The sequence below is a fragment of the Aspergillus glaucus genome (genome assembly GCF_001890805.1).
Source record: "Aspergillus glaucus CBS 516.65 unplaced genomic scaffold ASPGLscaffold_9, whole genome shotgun sequence".
Classification (NCBI taxonomy): domain Eukaryota; kingdom Fungi; phylum Ascomycota; class Eurotiomycetes; order Eurotiales; family Aspergillaceae; genus Aspergillus; species Aspergillus glaucus.
This window is the reverse complement of record NW_019170461.1, coordinates 925,875-940,314: the sequence shown is the minus strand read 5'-3', so window position 1 is coordinate 940,314 and position 14,440 is coordinate 925,875. Positions and strand designations below refer to the sequence as shown.

The 14,440-nt window shown below is 49.1% G+C and overlaps 6 protein-coding genes across 6 annotated transcripts; 2 read left to right on the top strand and 4 right to left on the bottom strand.

Moving 5' to 3' along the window:
- Positions 1-338: 338 nt before the first annotated feature.
- On the bottom strand, positions 339-1,689 carry ASPGLDRAFT_46778 (uncharacterized protein). Its single transcript, XM_022546524.1, has one exon. The coding sequence runs from the start codon at positions 1,517-1,519 to the stop codon at positions 353-355; it is 1,167 nt and encodes a 388-aa protein (XP_022401555.1). The 5' UTR covers positions 1,520-1,689; the 3' UTR covers positions 339-352.
- An 853-nt stretch (positions 1,690-2,542) lies between these two features.
- Positions 2,543-5,644, top strand: ASPGLDRAFT_125268 (uncharacterized protein; the record flags this gene model as incomplete). Its single annotated transcript, XM_022540544.1, has 1 exon — positions 2,543-5,644. One exon carries the CDS (start codon positions 2,543-2,545, stop codon positions 5,642-5,644), a length of 3,102 nt encoding a protein of 1,033 aa, XP_022401554.1.
- A 284-nt stretch (positions 5,645-5,928) lies between these two features.
- On the bottom strand, positions 5,929-7,038 carry ASPGLDRAFT_125469 (uncharacterized protein; the record flags this gene model as incomplete). Its single annotated transcript, XM_022540561.1, has 1 exon — positions 5,929-7,038. The coding sequence occupies one exon, from the start codon at positions 7,036-7,038 to the stop codon at positions 5,929-5,931; it is 1,110 nt and encodes a 369-aa protein (XP_022401553.1).
- Positions 7,039-7,579: 541 nt separating this feature from the next.
- Positions 7,580-9,506, top strand: arp6 (actin family protein). The gene is made up of 4 exons (XM_022541983.1): positions 7,580-8,150; positions 8,217-8,928; positions 8,979-9,041; positions 9,095-9,506. The coding sequence occupies exons 1-4, from the start codon at positions 7,664-7,666 to the stop codon at positions 9,231-9,233; spliced, it is 1,401 nt and encodes a 466-aa protein (XP_022401552.1). The 5' UTR covers positions 7,580-7,663; the 3' UTR covers positions 9,234-9,506.
- ASPGLDRAFT_46773 (uncharacterized protein) lies at positions 9,485-10,671 on the bottom strand. The gene has a single exon (XM_022546523.1). It carries the CDS (start codon positions 10,630-10,632, stop codon positions 9,586-9,588), a length of 1,047 nt encoding a protein of 348 aa, XP_022401551.1. The 5' UTR covers positions 10,633-10,671; the 3' UTR covers positions 9,485-9,585.
- Positions 10,672-12,889: 2,218 nt separating this feature from the next.
- Positions 12,890-14,306, bottom strand: ASPGLDRAFT_46772 (3-hydroxyacyl-CoA dehydrogenase family protein). Its single transcript, XM_022546522.1, has 3 exons — positions 14,133-14,306; positions 13,936-14,035; positions 12,890-13,882 (listed from the first exon to the last, which is right to left on the bottom strand). Exons 1-3 carry the CDS (start codon positions 14,238-14,240, stop codon positions 13,152-13,154), a joined length of 939 nt encoding a protein of 312 aa, XP_022401550.1. The 5' UTR covers positions 14,241-14,306; the 3' UTR covers positions 12,890-13,151.
- Between the last annotated feature and the right edge of the window lie 134 nt (positions 14,307-14,440).

Sequence of the window (14,440 nt, the reverse complement as noted above, 5' to 3'; positions counted from 1 at the left end):
AGAGTCATGAATTATAGGTCTATGATACGTCCAGAGTCGGCTTTCTTGCATCTGGAGAGTAGAGTCAGCTGGTTAGTAGGTCAGTTGGTCAAAATGAGACGTGGAATGCTGGAGATCTTCTCCGTTCTCCATACTCGTACCGGGTATGCAGCATTACAACACAGGGCTAGTGCTTCTACGGCACGCAAGTGCATACTCCACGTAGAGTGCTGATCTCTCTGCTCCCATGAATATCAATGCAGAAGTATTACATGACATGTCAAGATTAATATTCTACTATTTACTTATTGCATGCATTTACATGCAGCACTAGATACAGGAGACACAGACTAAACTAGACCAGTCACTCAGCTCAAGATGCACCTCTCAGCTTGACAGCCACGATCTTGGCAGGCTCCACCGTCTTGCAAAGGACTGGCTCGACCGACGCACCGCTCGTCGAGACATACAAAACCGATTGCTCATCATTGGCGAAAGCAACTGCCGTCGACCCTGCGACGGTTTTCGTAACCTGACTGCCAGCAATAAGACGGACCTTGCCCTCCGGAGAGATTCTCAACAGTTCATTTTGAGGGTTCGTCGATAGATACGCTGTCCCATCGTCCGCCAGTGCAAAGTCGTCGAAGGTTAATCCACTAGTAATAACCTCGATAGGACCAGTAGGGGTCGCATTCTCGTCAACTGGGAAGCGAGCGAACACCTCCTGGGTGGTACTGGTGTAGTAGATATAGCCTTTTTGGACCTTCAATCCATTCACACCCACCAGGATCGGCTGCCCGTCCGCTGGCTTCATGGACGGATGGGACAAGACCTGCGAGCTTTCTCCAGTCGTGGTATTGAGGCGCCAAATGACGCCCTTGGCGGCGTCCGTGGTTAGGAGGAGATCATCACTGAATTTAGCCAGTCCATCCAGGAAGACTCCATCGGGAATCGGTGCGAGAAGTTTTGCATGGGGCTTCTCGCCGGTGAGATCAATGGTCCATATCTTGTAAGATCCCGGCGTTGGTATCGTACTGGGGAGAGAAAGGTTACCAGAGACAATCGCGAACACGTCCTTTTCAACCTCTGCGATGCCTAGAAGGCTTGTGGCGTTGGGAAACTTGTAAAGCAAGGATCCTGTTCCTTGGCTGCTGGTGCCATTCTTGGTTGCTGGGTCAATTGACCAAAGCTCCGGAACGTCGATGCGAGTTGCGAGGATGCTGCTATTGCGCTGCACCACAAGATTCTCGAACCAGGTTTGATTATGGTCGAGTTGGAAGACAGTCGAAACTGGCGCGCTGTCGTAGGGACCTGCACTCCTGCGTTGATGGGGTGCGGCGAGGCATGTGGGACGACAGAACGCTAGAAGGGCGCTGCTATAGCTGAGGATGGATGAGAACGCGCGCATTTGGGCGGTTAGAGATACGATCAATTCGAATGAAGGAGCAGTAGAGAGTGTTTTGAGACTCACATAGAACTCTGGCTGAGTACCAGCTATATATCCTTCGCAGACTGATCTACGTTGCATATCTAGAAGCATACCGACGTGTCCCAAAAATCGGATCTCTCGAAAACAACCTACCCGAGCACTTCTCCATTCCTCCGGTCATTGTTAGTGAAGATAGTTGCCACTCACGGCTGTGGTGGCTCATGCGGTGTAGATCATTGAACCAACCTGATCTACGAGGTGGCCGAGATATCCGTCTCGAGCAGATCTGATGTCATTCCAATTCTTGATGGAAAAAGTGATTCGGGATTTCGGAATTGTATACACTCACAAGTACTCCGTACTTGTATAATTCAACTGAGAATCCCCGGAATATTGAGAGACTTTATGCCTCATATTATCGGTTAACGGCAAGAGATCGATATCCAGAGTACTCCCGTAGAGTAATCGTAGAACAACAACTCACCCTGCAGCCTTTCAGCTACAACTCACTGGTTCAATGCACCCCACTAGTACTGAAGGACTATAGTGAAGATCAAACTGGCAACCTCAGGGCATAATAATGCTGTGCAAAATATCCATTCGCATATGTACAGGTCACATGATTTTTACTTTGCAATTGCTCAGTAGTACCATGGTACCACCACTATCTATATCAATTGCAATTAACAGGAATGTGCCCATTATTTCCATCATTCATTCATTATTAAATTAGTAAGATCTTAACAATCTAGTTACGGAGTAACTACTCCATAGTTAGTTAATTAGTATGGAGCGAATCACCGCACCAACATCCCTACATGGCCTCAGGCATCGATGTAAACAACCGGGACAAACAAACACCAGGAAAAGAAGACAAGCACATAAATTCTCTCCGTATCACAGCTTGGACCAGCTTCCTCTGATACGGTCATACGTTCTGGCGGGGTTCTGCGCCACGTACTTTCTTATTCTATCTTCTTTATTGCGACCTTCAATCCGTCCCCCTCCCCCTAGAAATGGGAGTCTCCATCACTTCCCCCTGATCTCGTGCCCGCTATCCGCAAAGCAACACCAACCATTGCGCACCCCTCCTGTTCGTCCGCATTGACTTGCAACTCCTAGTAATGCGCAAAGATGGATAATCAACCGAGAACTCCAACGAAACCTAGTGGGATCCCGCGCCCAGCCCCCAGAGCTTCCCGTTTGCCTTTGCCTTCGTCCACCGCATCGAAATCGCTCAAACCTTCGCCATCGCGGGAAAGGTTGCAAGCAGACCCAGGTCTTGACGCTACCAAGCTGCGCAGACCGTCTGAGGATAGTGTATTCAAGAAGCCGGCCCTTCCCAGACCGTCATCGTCTTTGAAAGGCACGTACCGGCGATCCGGAGTACCCCAGACGGGGGTAAGCGACATTGCAAGACAAGAAGCGGAGGAGCTGGATGATGATACTTCGACTGTGTATACCAATGGATCGGAGTTGGATGATGTAGACGCTCGTGGGCGTACCATGTTGGAAAAGCCGTCGCTGTCGGACAGGACGATCGAGACGCTGTCCAAGATCCCGCCGTCGCCAGGTCCATCACGACAGTCCAGTTTCTTCAACGCCACAAGCCCGATTCGCTCTCCATCTCGTCCGACCTCCTCCATGACAAATTATTCGCGATCCCCGTCGAGGTCATCGTTCGCTCGTCAGCCGATTGGCAGCGATCTATTGTCCTCCCAGCAACCGTCCACAATGCGCCTTCCATCCAGATCCAGGATATCAGCAACCCCGACACTACCCACAAACATCGCATCAACTGACCAGGACTCCGTAGCGGCAGCTCCTGAAAGCCCCTCAAAATTGAAGCGACCTTCTACGAGAACAAGTCTGTATGGTGGAATAAAGAGCACGGGAACCACCGCGCCCAAGCCACGCCAGTCTCTGAGCAGACCACCCTCCGTGAAACCAACAGAATCAAACATGGCACCCCCGTCACAGACGCTACAAGTGAAGAAGACACGGAAAGTGCCGTCGAACTCTTCGCTTAAACGGTCACCATCTTCCGCGGACTCAAGGAAGTCGTCGGCCACATCTACGGCTCCGGACCTATCAGCGGAGCAACAGTCAGAAATCGAAACAAGAAAGGGTTCAAAATCGTCTAATGCCCTGAGGGAAAGCATTGCGAAAGCCAAGGCCGCCCGGAAAGCAGCGGCACAGAACACCACGCAGACAACAGCAGCCCCTGCAGACCCATTCGATATCACCGATCCTTTCAACCAGCAACCAAACGATTCCAACCATGGGCTTTTTCGGAAGCGCGTTGAGTCTGCTCGGACTTCTGGTAACCTGAATATTGCGGCCATGTCCCTGACGGAGATCCCGCAGGAGGTCATGACCATGTACGAGTTTAACCCAGACTCGTCCACCGACTGGTACGAATGTGTGGATTTGGTCAAATTCATTGCTGCGGATAACGAATTGACGGAGATGCCGGACGCTGCATTCCCTGACGTTAATCCCGAAGACGTTGATTACGATTCTGACGAAAAGGGCAACCAATTTGGTGGACTGGAGATACTCGACCTTCATGGCAATCTGCTCCGGTCTCTTCCCATGGGTTTTAGAAGGCTGCAACATCTCCATAGCTTGAATCTGTCCAACAACCAGTTAACCACAGATGATTTACATGTGGTCTGGGAAATGGAGTGGCTGCGCGATTTGAAGTTGGCTAAGAATCAGTTGCAGGGCGCTTTCCCTTCTGCCATTGGCAAACTCCGGGGTCTGGAAGCCTTGGACTTGCATGAAAACTCTCTCGCAGAACTTCCTGAAGAGCTTGGGGAACTAAGCGCCCTGAGATCGCTGGACGTCGGCCACAATGTACTGGTCACATTGCCCTTCGAGGCTCTGAGTCGACTTCCTCTGAAGGATATCCGTGCACCGAAAAACAAGCTGGCAGGGACCCTGATTCCTGCATCCGTACAGCAGTTTAGTGCGTTGCAGAACATGGACGTAGTCAATAATGCGTTGGAGAAGCTTTCGGACAACGACAAGCTCGAGCTCCCTAACCTACAGACTCTGTCCTTGAGTGTAAACCGCATCAAGAGCTTGCCGGATGTCTCTACCTGGCAGGCACTGTTGTCATTGCTTATGGAGGATAATTCTTTGAGTGAGATTCCACAAGGTTTCATCGAACTCAAGAGTGTCCGTAACGTTGACTTCACGGGAAATGATATCCTGCGATTGGATGAAAAGATTGGACTGATGGATAACTTGGTGACATTCCGTATCGCCAACAATCCGCTCCGCGAACGGAAGTTCCTGAATATGTCCACGGATGAGATCAAACAGGCCCTGCGGAACCGATGCGAACCGGAAATCCAAGCAGATACAGACGATGACGAGGGCTCTGTCGCTACTCAGTTTACTCTTGCTCCGGAAACTCGAGCTGAAACCCCAGCTGAGACTTCAGCTGCGAATCCACCCAAAAGTCCAGCTAAATCGACAACAGCAAGTGCTACTACGTCTACTACTTCCTGGCAAATTAGACCGGGAGGGGTTCTTGATAGATCCTACACCGAAACGCGGGAGCTGGAGACAGAACAGCTCGAAGGAGTTGCCAATTCTCAGGATATTCGATGTCTCTATCTGCAGCATAATGAGATTTCGCATTTCCCCGTGCCAGCACTCAGTATGCTGGCGCACAGTTTGATCGACCTTGATCTGTCACACAACGCGCTGAACAGCTCTGCTCTTTTCTCGTCATCTGTTTCTCTCCCGAACCTCCAGAACCTGACCCTTAACTCGACCGGCCTCTCATCCATGGAACCTATCCTAACCAACCTGTCGGCCCCGCTCCTCACTTTCCTGGACGTCTCAATCAACCGCCTTGCCGGAAACCTCCCCGCGGCTCGCCAGACATACTCCAACCTAAAGACCTTCATCGCCGCTGATAACCAGTTCGACAGTCTGGAATTCGAGGCTGTCCAAGGTCTACAGGTCCTAGATGTCGGGAACAACAACATCAACGCTCTTCCGCCGAAGATCGGCTTGCTGAGAGCAGAGGGATCCAGCAAGAACTGGGGAGGCGGATCCGCTTTGAGGCGGTTTGAGGTCGCTGGTAATACGTTCCGGGTTCCGAGATGGCAGACTGTCGCGAAGGGCACAGATGCGGTCCTGGAGTGGTTGAAGGATCGGATTTCGGCTAAGGAGCTTCGTGAGTTGGAGTCGGATGATGAGGGGGATTTTGAGGAATGAGGGAGTCCTTTTTGAAGTGATTCCATGGCAAAGTGGTTGTACATGGCCGCCACTGGCCCTGTTTTGGATGTGGCTATATTTTTGGTTTTCAGTCTTTGACTTTTTTGTGTAAATATTCTGAAGCGGGCATTTGCGCTTCTGTTGTTTCTTCCTTGCATATTTTCGGGATAATATATGTACTATTAATTGGATATAGACAAAAACATAGCAAATTTATAACTTGAGACTTTGAAGGGCTGCGCCAGGCTATGCTTTGTATTCAGATCTAAACTTTCATGATCGCACTAGCTTGTCGCTTCATCAATCGACTTGCTAACCTCATCTACCACTTTCAACCAAGTCTTCGACCAAGTCGTAAACTTGTCCTCTGTGCCCTCTGCTGCACCCCAAGGTAGCTTCACCAGACCAACAGCCTTCGCAGCATTATCCTTGACCTTGCCTAGGAACTGAGTATGCCTTTCCCAGTTTTCTTCGTACAGCGCACCGGCTACCTCATCGATATCATCGGGGATGGATTGTAAGTTCACCATCAGGGATTCGAGTTTGCGGACACCAGGGTTGAACGCAACAGGAGCGTTACCAGCATTCTTCAACCGGTTCGTAGAAATGGCGGGAAAGACTTGCGCGACGGGTTTAAGAATACGGAGGGTCGACTTCTTGCGGGCGTGCGAGGCAGCCGTATCCTCCTCATCACCGTCATCTTCATCGTCATCATAATCACCAGCATTCTTTTCATCCTCACCCAGCAAATCATCGAAAAAGTCATCATCCTCATCAGGATCCCACTCCTCAATCTCCTCAACCGCATCCTTCACAAGATCTCTCCACTGCTCAACACGCCGAATCACAAACCCCACAACACCCTTCGTCGCAACGTCAACAAGAACATCGCAGGCATCCCAGACCCGTCCCGTCGCAACGGTCACAACATCCTTCTCCGCCTGCGAAAGATCCTCTTCTTTCTTCCCCTCACTCTGTGCTTTATTCTTCTTATCCGCGACACCCTTGACTTCACCAATCAGCGCAGCTAATTCTTTCAAGGCTGCCTTAGCAAGGATCTGAACCTCAGCATGAAACGCCTTCGTAAAGTCATCCGGGTTGACAAGTAACGCAGCCGTAACGAGCGACGGGAGCACGGATTCATTCAATGCGCTCAGCACCGTACAAACAGCAGAATGCGTAAACGGCGCCGTAATAGTAAGAAGCGAGAGCTTCGTGACCTGCGAGTGCAACGCGTGCGAAGAGGCTGTTAGGAGGGAGAGCGCGTCGTCTTTTCTCTTCGCATCATCCGTTTCGTTGGGAGCGGGCTTTTGGGGCGGGGAGTAGATGGCGGTTTGGAATTGGTCGAGGAGGGTGAGGGTGGTTGTTAGGACGAGGGAGAGTTTTTGGGACATTTTGGCTGGTTGCGCGTGTAAAGAGGTGAGGTATTATTGTCGGGCGTTAGATAGAGGATGGTTGATGCGGCGGGAGAGAAATTTCGGAGGGGCTGCGGGGCTGTTGATTAGGGCTTGGCGGGGTCACCTGCAGGGACCTTGAGCCACAGCGAACTATTACGGTCTTGGACATATGTGAGTTAACTAGTGTTATCATTAAAAAGATATTCTTCTATGTTTAATTCATGTTGATATATCTTGGGTATGGGATATCCCGTAATAGATATGTTCAATGATGGTTGGTGCGCTCGTTACTTGGTGGAAGAACGCAAGAAGGGTAGTTCGAGATATTAAGATATATCTTACTTTATTGGATTTATGGGTACCTATCAAACTCAAAATATGCTAAAGATAAAAAACGAACATACAGATCTTGATTTTCAAAACCTCGAATACCTGCAGTGCCCTAATCAGGAGCCCTAATTTCCTAATCGGTACGATCGGGGAAACGTTTAGCTTCACCTCCGATCTCCGTCGTCAGAAGCTGTCAGGTCAATCGCAACCCAGCGCAACTTTTCTCATCAATCTTACTTTCTATAATGATTTCCAAATAAATTCTTAATATCGCAACAAAGACTAATCAATAATGGGGACGACAAAACCCCGCCCCCCAGCCAAATCCTCAACCACCGAAGCGCGATCCCTCCCGGAGAAGACCTTCATCATCGACAATGGCGCATACACCATGAAAGCAGGCTACGCGCCTGAATCCTCTCCCTCAGAAGATCCACTATCAACATGCAGCACAATACCAAATACGATCGCAAAAACGCGTGGAAACCGCATCCATATCGGCTCGCAGCTCAACGCGCAGCCCACGGACCTGAATGAGATGATGTTCCGGCGCCCGGTGGAGAAGGGATACATAGTGAACTGGGAAGCGCAGAAGGAGATCTGGGAGCATTCGTTTTTCGACGAGAAGACGGTGCGGAGTAAGGAGTTTAGGATTGCGAGTCCGGAGGAGACGACGTTGATGCTTACGGAGGCACCGAATGCTTTGCCGGTTCTGCAGAAGAATGCGGATGAGATGGTTATGGAGGAGTGGGGGTTTGGGGGGTATTTGCGATGCGTTGGTAAGGATAGGAATTAGGAAGAAGTTCTTTGTTTGATTGTTTTTAACAGTGATTTGTTTCCGCTAGGTCCGTCGCTGAACGCTTGGAACGAGGTACAATCGCTGTTCGGAGATCCGATTTCGCAAAAGCCCGATGCCGTTGTTTCTCCCGCCGAATGCCTACTTGTTGTCGATTCCGGATATTCTCATACCACCGTCACCCCGGTCTACAAGGGACAGCCTTTACAGCGCGCGATCCGTCGACTCGATCTGGGAGGGAAACACTTGACGAATTTTCTCAAGGAGATGGTGTCAATGCGACAGTACAACATGGTCGATGAAACATATATAATGAACGAAGTCAAGGAGGCCGTCTGTTTCGTGAGCGACGACATCTCCAAAGACATGGAACGGACATGGAAAGGAAACCGGAAACGTGACCAACCTGACCCTGGTGAAGGGGTTGTGGTCGACTATGTACTTCCGGACCCCAACGCAGGGAAAAGGGGCTTCATGCGACCGCATGATCCGCTTTTGGGCGTAAAGAAGAGGAAGAGTGTCTTGTCTGGGGAGTCCGGCGCCGAAGCGTTGTCCGAGGATGTGTTGGTTCTGGGTAATGAACGCTTTGCAGTGCCCGAGATCCTGTTTACGCCACATGATATTGGCATGAAGCAAGCCGGTATATCGGACATTATACTCCAGAGTCTGTCCGTGCTGCCACCGGGGTTACATCCGGTGTTTCTGGCGAATATCTTGGTCGTCGGGGGGAATGCTCTAATTCCCGGGTTCCTAGAGAGATTGTATGCATCTTCTCTGGTCAGTCATTTTTGCTTCTGCTAATTTTTCTCAGACAAACGGAGCTACGCCAGATTGCCACGTCTGAATGCACCGTTCGAGTCCGATGCCCCGAAGAGTATGTAGCCCATGTCCCCTCTATGTCTTGCATGCTAACAGTGAATCTCCCAGTCCTATTCGCTTCGCTTGGCTAGGCGCATCCCGGCTTGCCACGAACAGAGACGAGCTAAAGAAAGTGGCCATTACCCGCCAGGAATATCAAGAGCACGGTTCTTCATGGGCTGGTCGGAAGTTTGCTGGTGCTTTGTGAGGTTGTCTTTTTCTTTTATTAGCATGGTGGTATGGAGTTTACGGATTGGCATGTTTTATTCTAGATTTCCGTATATATCTCCCAATGGTCATGATACCCTTGATGTATGTCATCTATTCACTACAGTATTTCTCGCTCTTATGCCTGTACAAATTAGTTTTCCCCAGTGACTTGTGAAGTTACTTTTCTAGGGTGCTATTGCTCGATGTGGAAGTCTGAGAATTACTACGACCCAGGACGAGGAAGATGTGGCCAACGTTAGCGATGAGCTATTCAATTTAACCCTACTAATTTGAAATTCTCAAGTAACTGGTACCTTCGTTCCTTGCACTTCCATGAGTCAAATCCAATCCTAGCTATGCCCATCTCCTGTATCGTATGCCTCCCAAGCAGACCTTATAATATTCCTGCACACTTGAGCATTCCGGAATTGACGGAATCTGTCGACACGATCTAGTTGCTCGTCGATGTTTTCTCTGCTTTGTTGCTGTATGCAAGCCATCCCGATAACAAGAACTGGAAATAGGGCAAACGATAGTAGATCCGGTAATTCAACAGAAGATAGACATTGTAAGCCCCTGTCGACCACATTTTGCACTTTCTCATCGGCAATTCGGTCAGGATAGACGATAGAGAAGAGCCAAATAAAGGAAGCGGCAATCCAGGCCTCGCACATATTGCGGTAGTCGTCTGATAGTCCATCGTCAGGGAGATTCCAATTGTCAATATCTTGCCAGATGCCAACAGCTTCAGTGATTACTGTTGCTTGAAGAACTGGTGCGGCCGTGGCATCCGAACGAAGGGAGGCGATGCGTGAGATAATATCGATAAGTCCATTATAAACACCGAACATATGCTCTTTTTGGTCGTCCATGGGTGAAGATGAGGCGTCTTCTTGCCTGCAACTGATCAAACTGCTTTTGGGCCGTTGAACCGTTACACTGGCGAGGATGTCGTGGTAAAGGAAGAATTGCATAAGGAAGCTGTCAAACCCTAGTTCCTCCAGCTCTTCACGATCCGGTCCTTCATCTTCCTCGTCATCCTCTTCATCAGGCTCACCCTGCTGTTCCCCCCACGCGCTGAAAACGATATCCCTAGCCCTGTCAAGCCGTACTTGACAACATTCATCACCTGTCCCTTCTGAAAGCTCGTAGAGATATAACAAGAGGTAACTCGTAAGCAAGGCTTCATACTCTGCTTTTCTTTCCTGTGTCCCACTATCGAGATCCTGCAGAGCGGTTACTCGCGAGGATTGGAGCTCTTCCGTCTCCTGTAGCAACCTCTGCTTCTCACCAGCAAACATACTGGCCTCGGTATAATTGGATGATATGTGATTTATCATATGCGAGGCTCCCAAGCAAAGAGTAGCCTTGAGAATCATCAGGTCATCAACGGCCATGGGAACCACAACCGACATAACCGGGTCGTCATCCTGGACCGACGGAAGCGTCAAAATATGCGAAGTTGAGTGCACAAAGTGGAAGAAAAATAGTTTCTCATGAAGAGATTCTATACCTTCTAGGATTTGGCCAATATCGTCCCGTGTGGTCGATAAATCTATGAGATATGCGTTGGTCAATACTTATGTTTTTGCAGATAGGTATAACGGTGTGCAACGAAAGAGGCCAGACCTTGTCTATTTTGACATGCAGGGCAAGGACATTCATGTTGCTCGTTATTCATGTTTTCGAGTGATTCTTGTATACAACAATCCAAGAGGAAAAGACCAAGTTGTTTCTACATGAAAAAGCAATGCGTTGATTTTTATCGATCTTTTCATACCGCATACCTGTCCATAACTCTATGAACAGCATAGTCCCTGCGGCAAACGCGGAATTTCTATAAAACAAAGAAACAGGGATGTAGCTATACAGCTGCCTATTGAGGTAATCTCGCTTCAGCTATGGGTCATCCTGCCATAGGGCATGAAGAGGCGAGAATATGTGCGTTAGAAATTCTGGGCCCGAACTGAGCTATTTCTATCATATTCCACACGATCCACCAAAGATGTTCAAAACCCCGATAATGCACAGTGATCGCCCAGCGTGGCTTGTGCACGGAATACGCGTATAACATTCTAGTTCCTCATTGAGTTCGAGCGTCCCATGGAACAGACTGGGTGCAATTCAAGCAGCCTCAACCCTATTCTCCGCGGTACTTTGTATAGAAGTCCATGCGCCTCTTGGCTGCCTTTTCTGATAGAGAATGTGGAGTGATCTAACCAGATGTGTCTGGTTCTAGCCGCGTGTGTGGGGATTTACGTGCATAACCGAGATAGCCGCGCTGTAAACATCCACCTCTTCAGGATTGCAGTCCAATAGTACTTGCTGAATAGTAATATCCATGTATGCTAGTCTATAAATGTCTCCTCAGCTTGCAATACCCCGTTGAAGACCTCTGTCTAGACTTGTGGCGACTGCGTGGTCCACGGATCCTAGGACAGAGAATCCGAGGAGCTCCCAACGCCATCGACATCGGGGAGGGCTATTTTGGGAAATCCTTCTCGGGTAGCGAAGCCGAATTTACTGCCGATGCATGATTCTACGGAGCTGTTCACTCCAACCACTCAGCCACTCACGTCTCATCGACAACTTGTCTTATTTCACACATCGCAATTCTGAAGCTCACACGATGATTGCAAAGTGACAGCAACAGTTCATCTACGCCCAAAACTCCCAAATGAGCTGCAGAAATACTGGATTGCGCGAAAAAGACATTCTAGGTCCGAGCTCAGTCGACCTGAGAACAGGCCCTTGGTGATCATCACATGGACGACCACGTTGTACGTATGAAGACTAGCATGGCGGCCCAAAGCTTGCTCATGCACCCAATATTGTGTTCGTATCCGAAACAAGGCAAGGTCATACCACTCTTTAGAAGGAAGGCGGCAAGAAGGAAATTCATAGCAGTTAAATGCCGCATTATGAAGTTGCGGGCTCAGTATCGATTCTTCCAATCCTACTGAACGGGAGGGTCATGGCTTTGGAGATGGGATGTGGTTCGACACTGGAAGTACAAGTTTCTCAGAGCAATGGTGTCCAAGTTGATGATTCGCGGAGTTACTGAGGGCGAATTTTTCGGCTAAATCATCGTCACTCTGCTGCCTAACCCTCGCAGATGTACTCTACCCGTTGAGAAAAATATCAAGAGGGAATGTCAGGTAGTATGTATGTAGGATACAATGTGGCAGGGGACCACTGGCTTAATGTGACTATACCTACACAGCCAATAGCCCCCCGCTCCAGCCAAGCCCTAATCTGCATCTCGATGGAAGAAACCGTTGTTTCGTCGACACGTTTTCGAGGAGCTGCATATGAATTCTTCAATATGGCCATGAAAGATGTGGCAATTAACAGTATTATATAACCTACGTCAGACACCGGCTTGTGATTAACCAACTCACTAAGCATGATGATCTCTGTCAACTCTTATCTCGTTCAATGTGGCGAATGACTTTCTTGACAACCTGTCCATACTCGAAAAGGTGCCTCCCTCGATGTAGCCATAGCATGGGCTTCTACAAGATACAGTTGATGGGGAACACAGAGGACACAACAACTAGCTATCTCAGAACCAGCAATATTGTAGCTACAATAGGCCATAAAACCGACCCAAGTCTAGAGGACCTGAATCCGGACTTGATAGAGGTTAGAGAACGCGGGAAGAGAGGAATTGTTAGGATATGACAGTGGAATTGCCCCTAACTTTTCCAGGAAGCTGCTTGTTAGCGCATCATTCTGGGGCCCATATTCAACATTCGAATCGATGGCTACGCTCATGTCTCTGTATTTTTTTTTGCTGAGACGCGTGCCTATTTTGTATCCGAGGATCCCTTAATCATACCAAATGGATCTGGTCCTAATATATCGTTTCTTTTACCATTTATATACTGCGCTATAAGACAATCATATACATCTATTAGTACTCGTAGAAGCCCTTTCCGGACTTCTTGCCCAACCAACCGGCATCAACCATTCTCCGCAGCAGACCGGACGGTCTGTACTTGCTGTCACCAATCTCCTGGTGCAGGACATTCATGATAGCCAAGCACGTGTCGAGACCAATAAAGTCCGCCAACGTCAACGGACCCATGGGGACGTTGGTTCCGTTCTTCATAATGCTGTCGATATCCTCGCGGCCACCGACGCCAGTCTCTAGGCAGATGATAGCCTCGTTAATATACGGCATCAGAATACGGTTGGCGAGGAAACCGGGAGCATCAGCCGAGACAGACGCGACCTTGCCCATACGCTTCACAAACTCGACGGCTGTGCTGAGCGTCTCCTGCGAAGTCTGTAGACCGGAGATGATCTCAACGCCCTTCTGAATCGGCACTGGGTTCATGAAATGTGTCGAGATAACGCGCGAAGAGGCCTGCAGGTCTGTAGGGTCCTTGGTAGTCGCAGCGGCAATCTTAGTGATAGAAATCGACGAGGTGTTTGTCGCGAGAATGGCATCCTTGGAAGCAATCTGAGCCAACTGGGAGAAGATGGAGGTCTTGAGGTCAGGAATTTCAGGGACAGCCTCAATGACAAAATCCACCGAGGAAAGGTCGTCCATTTTCAGACTGGTAGAAATGCGGGCACGAGCGCTGTCTGCTGCATCTCGGGTAATACGCTCTTTGGAAATGTCCTTTTCAAGTAGCTTATCTGAAAGGCGTTAATCCATGCATCTTTTACCGCAGAATTGGTCTAATCGTTACCGGCAAATTTAAGACCCTTATCCAACGATGCTTGGGAGTTATCGACCAATGTCACGGGGACTCCGGCCTTCTGGGCAGCCACCAGAGCAATTCCCAGTCCCTAGACTCATTGTCAGCATTCAATTCAACTTTTTTTTTTTTTTTTTTTTTTTTTTTTTTTTTTTTGAATATATCTGTGCATGAAGGGTACTGCCTACCATCTGACCAGCTCCAATCACACCCAGCGACTTGACCTCGGCAGCCGAAGCCGCGGAAGTGGTGCTGAAAGTACGAGAGGCAATGGAGGGGCCTCGCTGGCCGAGCATCCTGAGGGAAGACAACAGCATGGCGACAGTATAATCCTGTGGTTAACTGACAATATGCTGAATCTCAAAGCAAAACAAAAGAAGGAAAGAATACCTCCGGGGTAAAGTTGTCTGTATAACTCGATATCTATCATGTGACTCGACGTCATCGGCTATTTTCGGCTCGGCGGCGGAATTAATCCTCCGACCGCCCGAGGCTC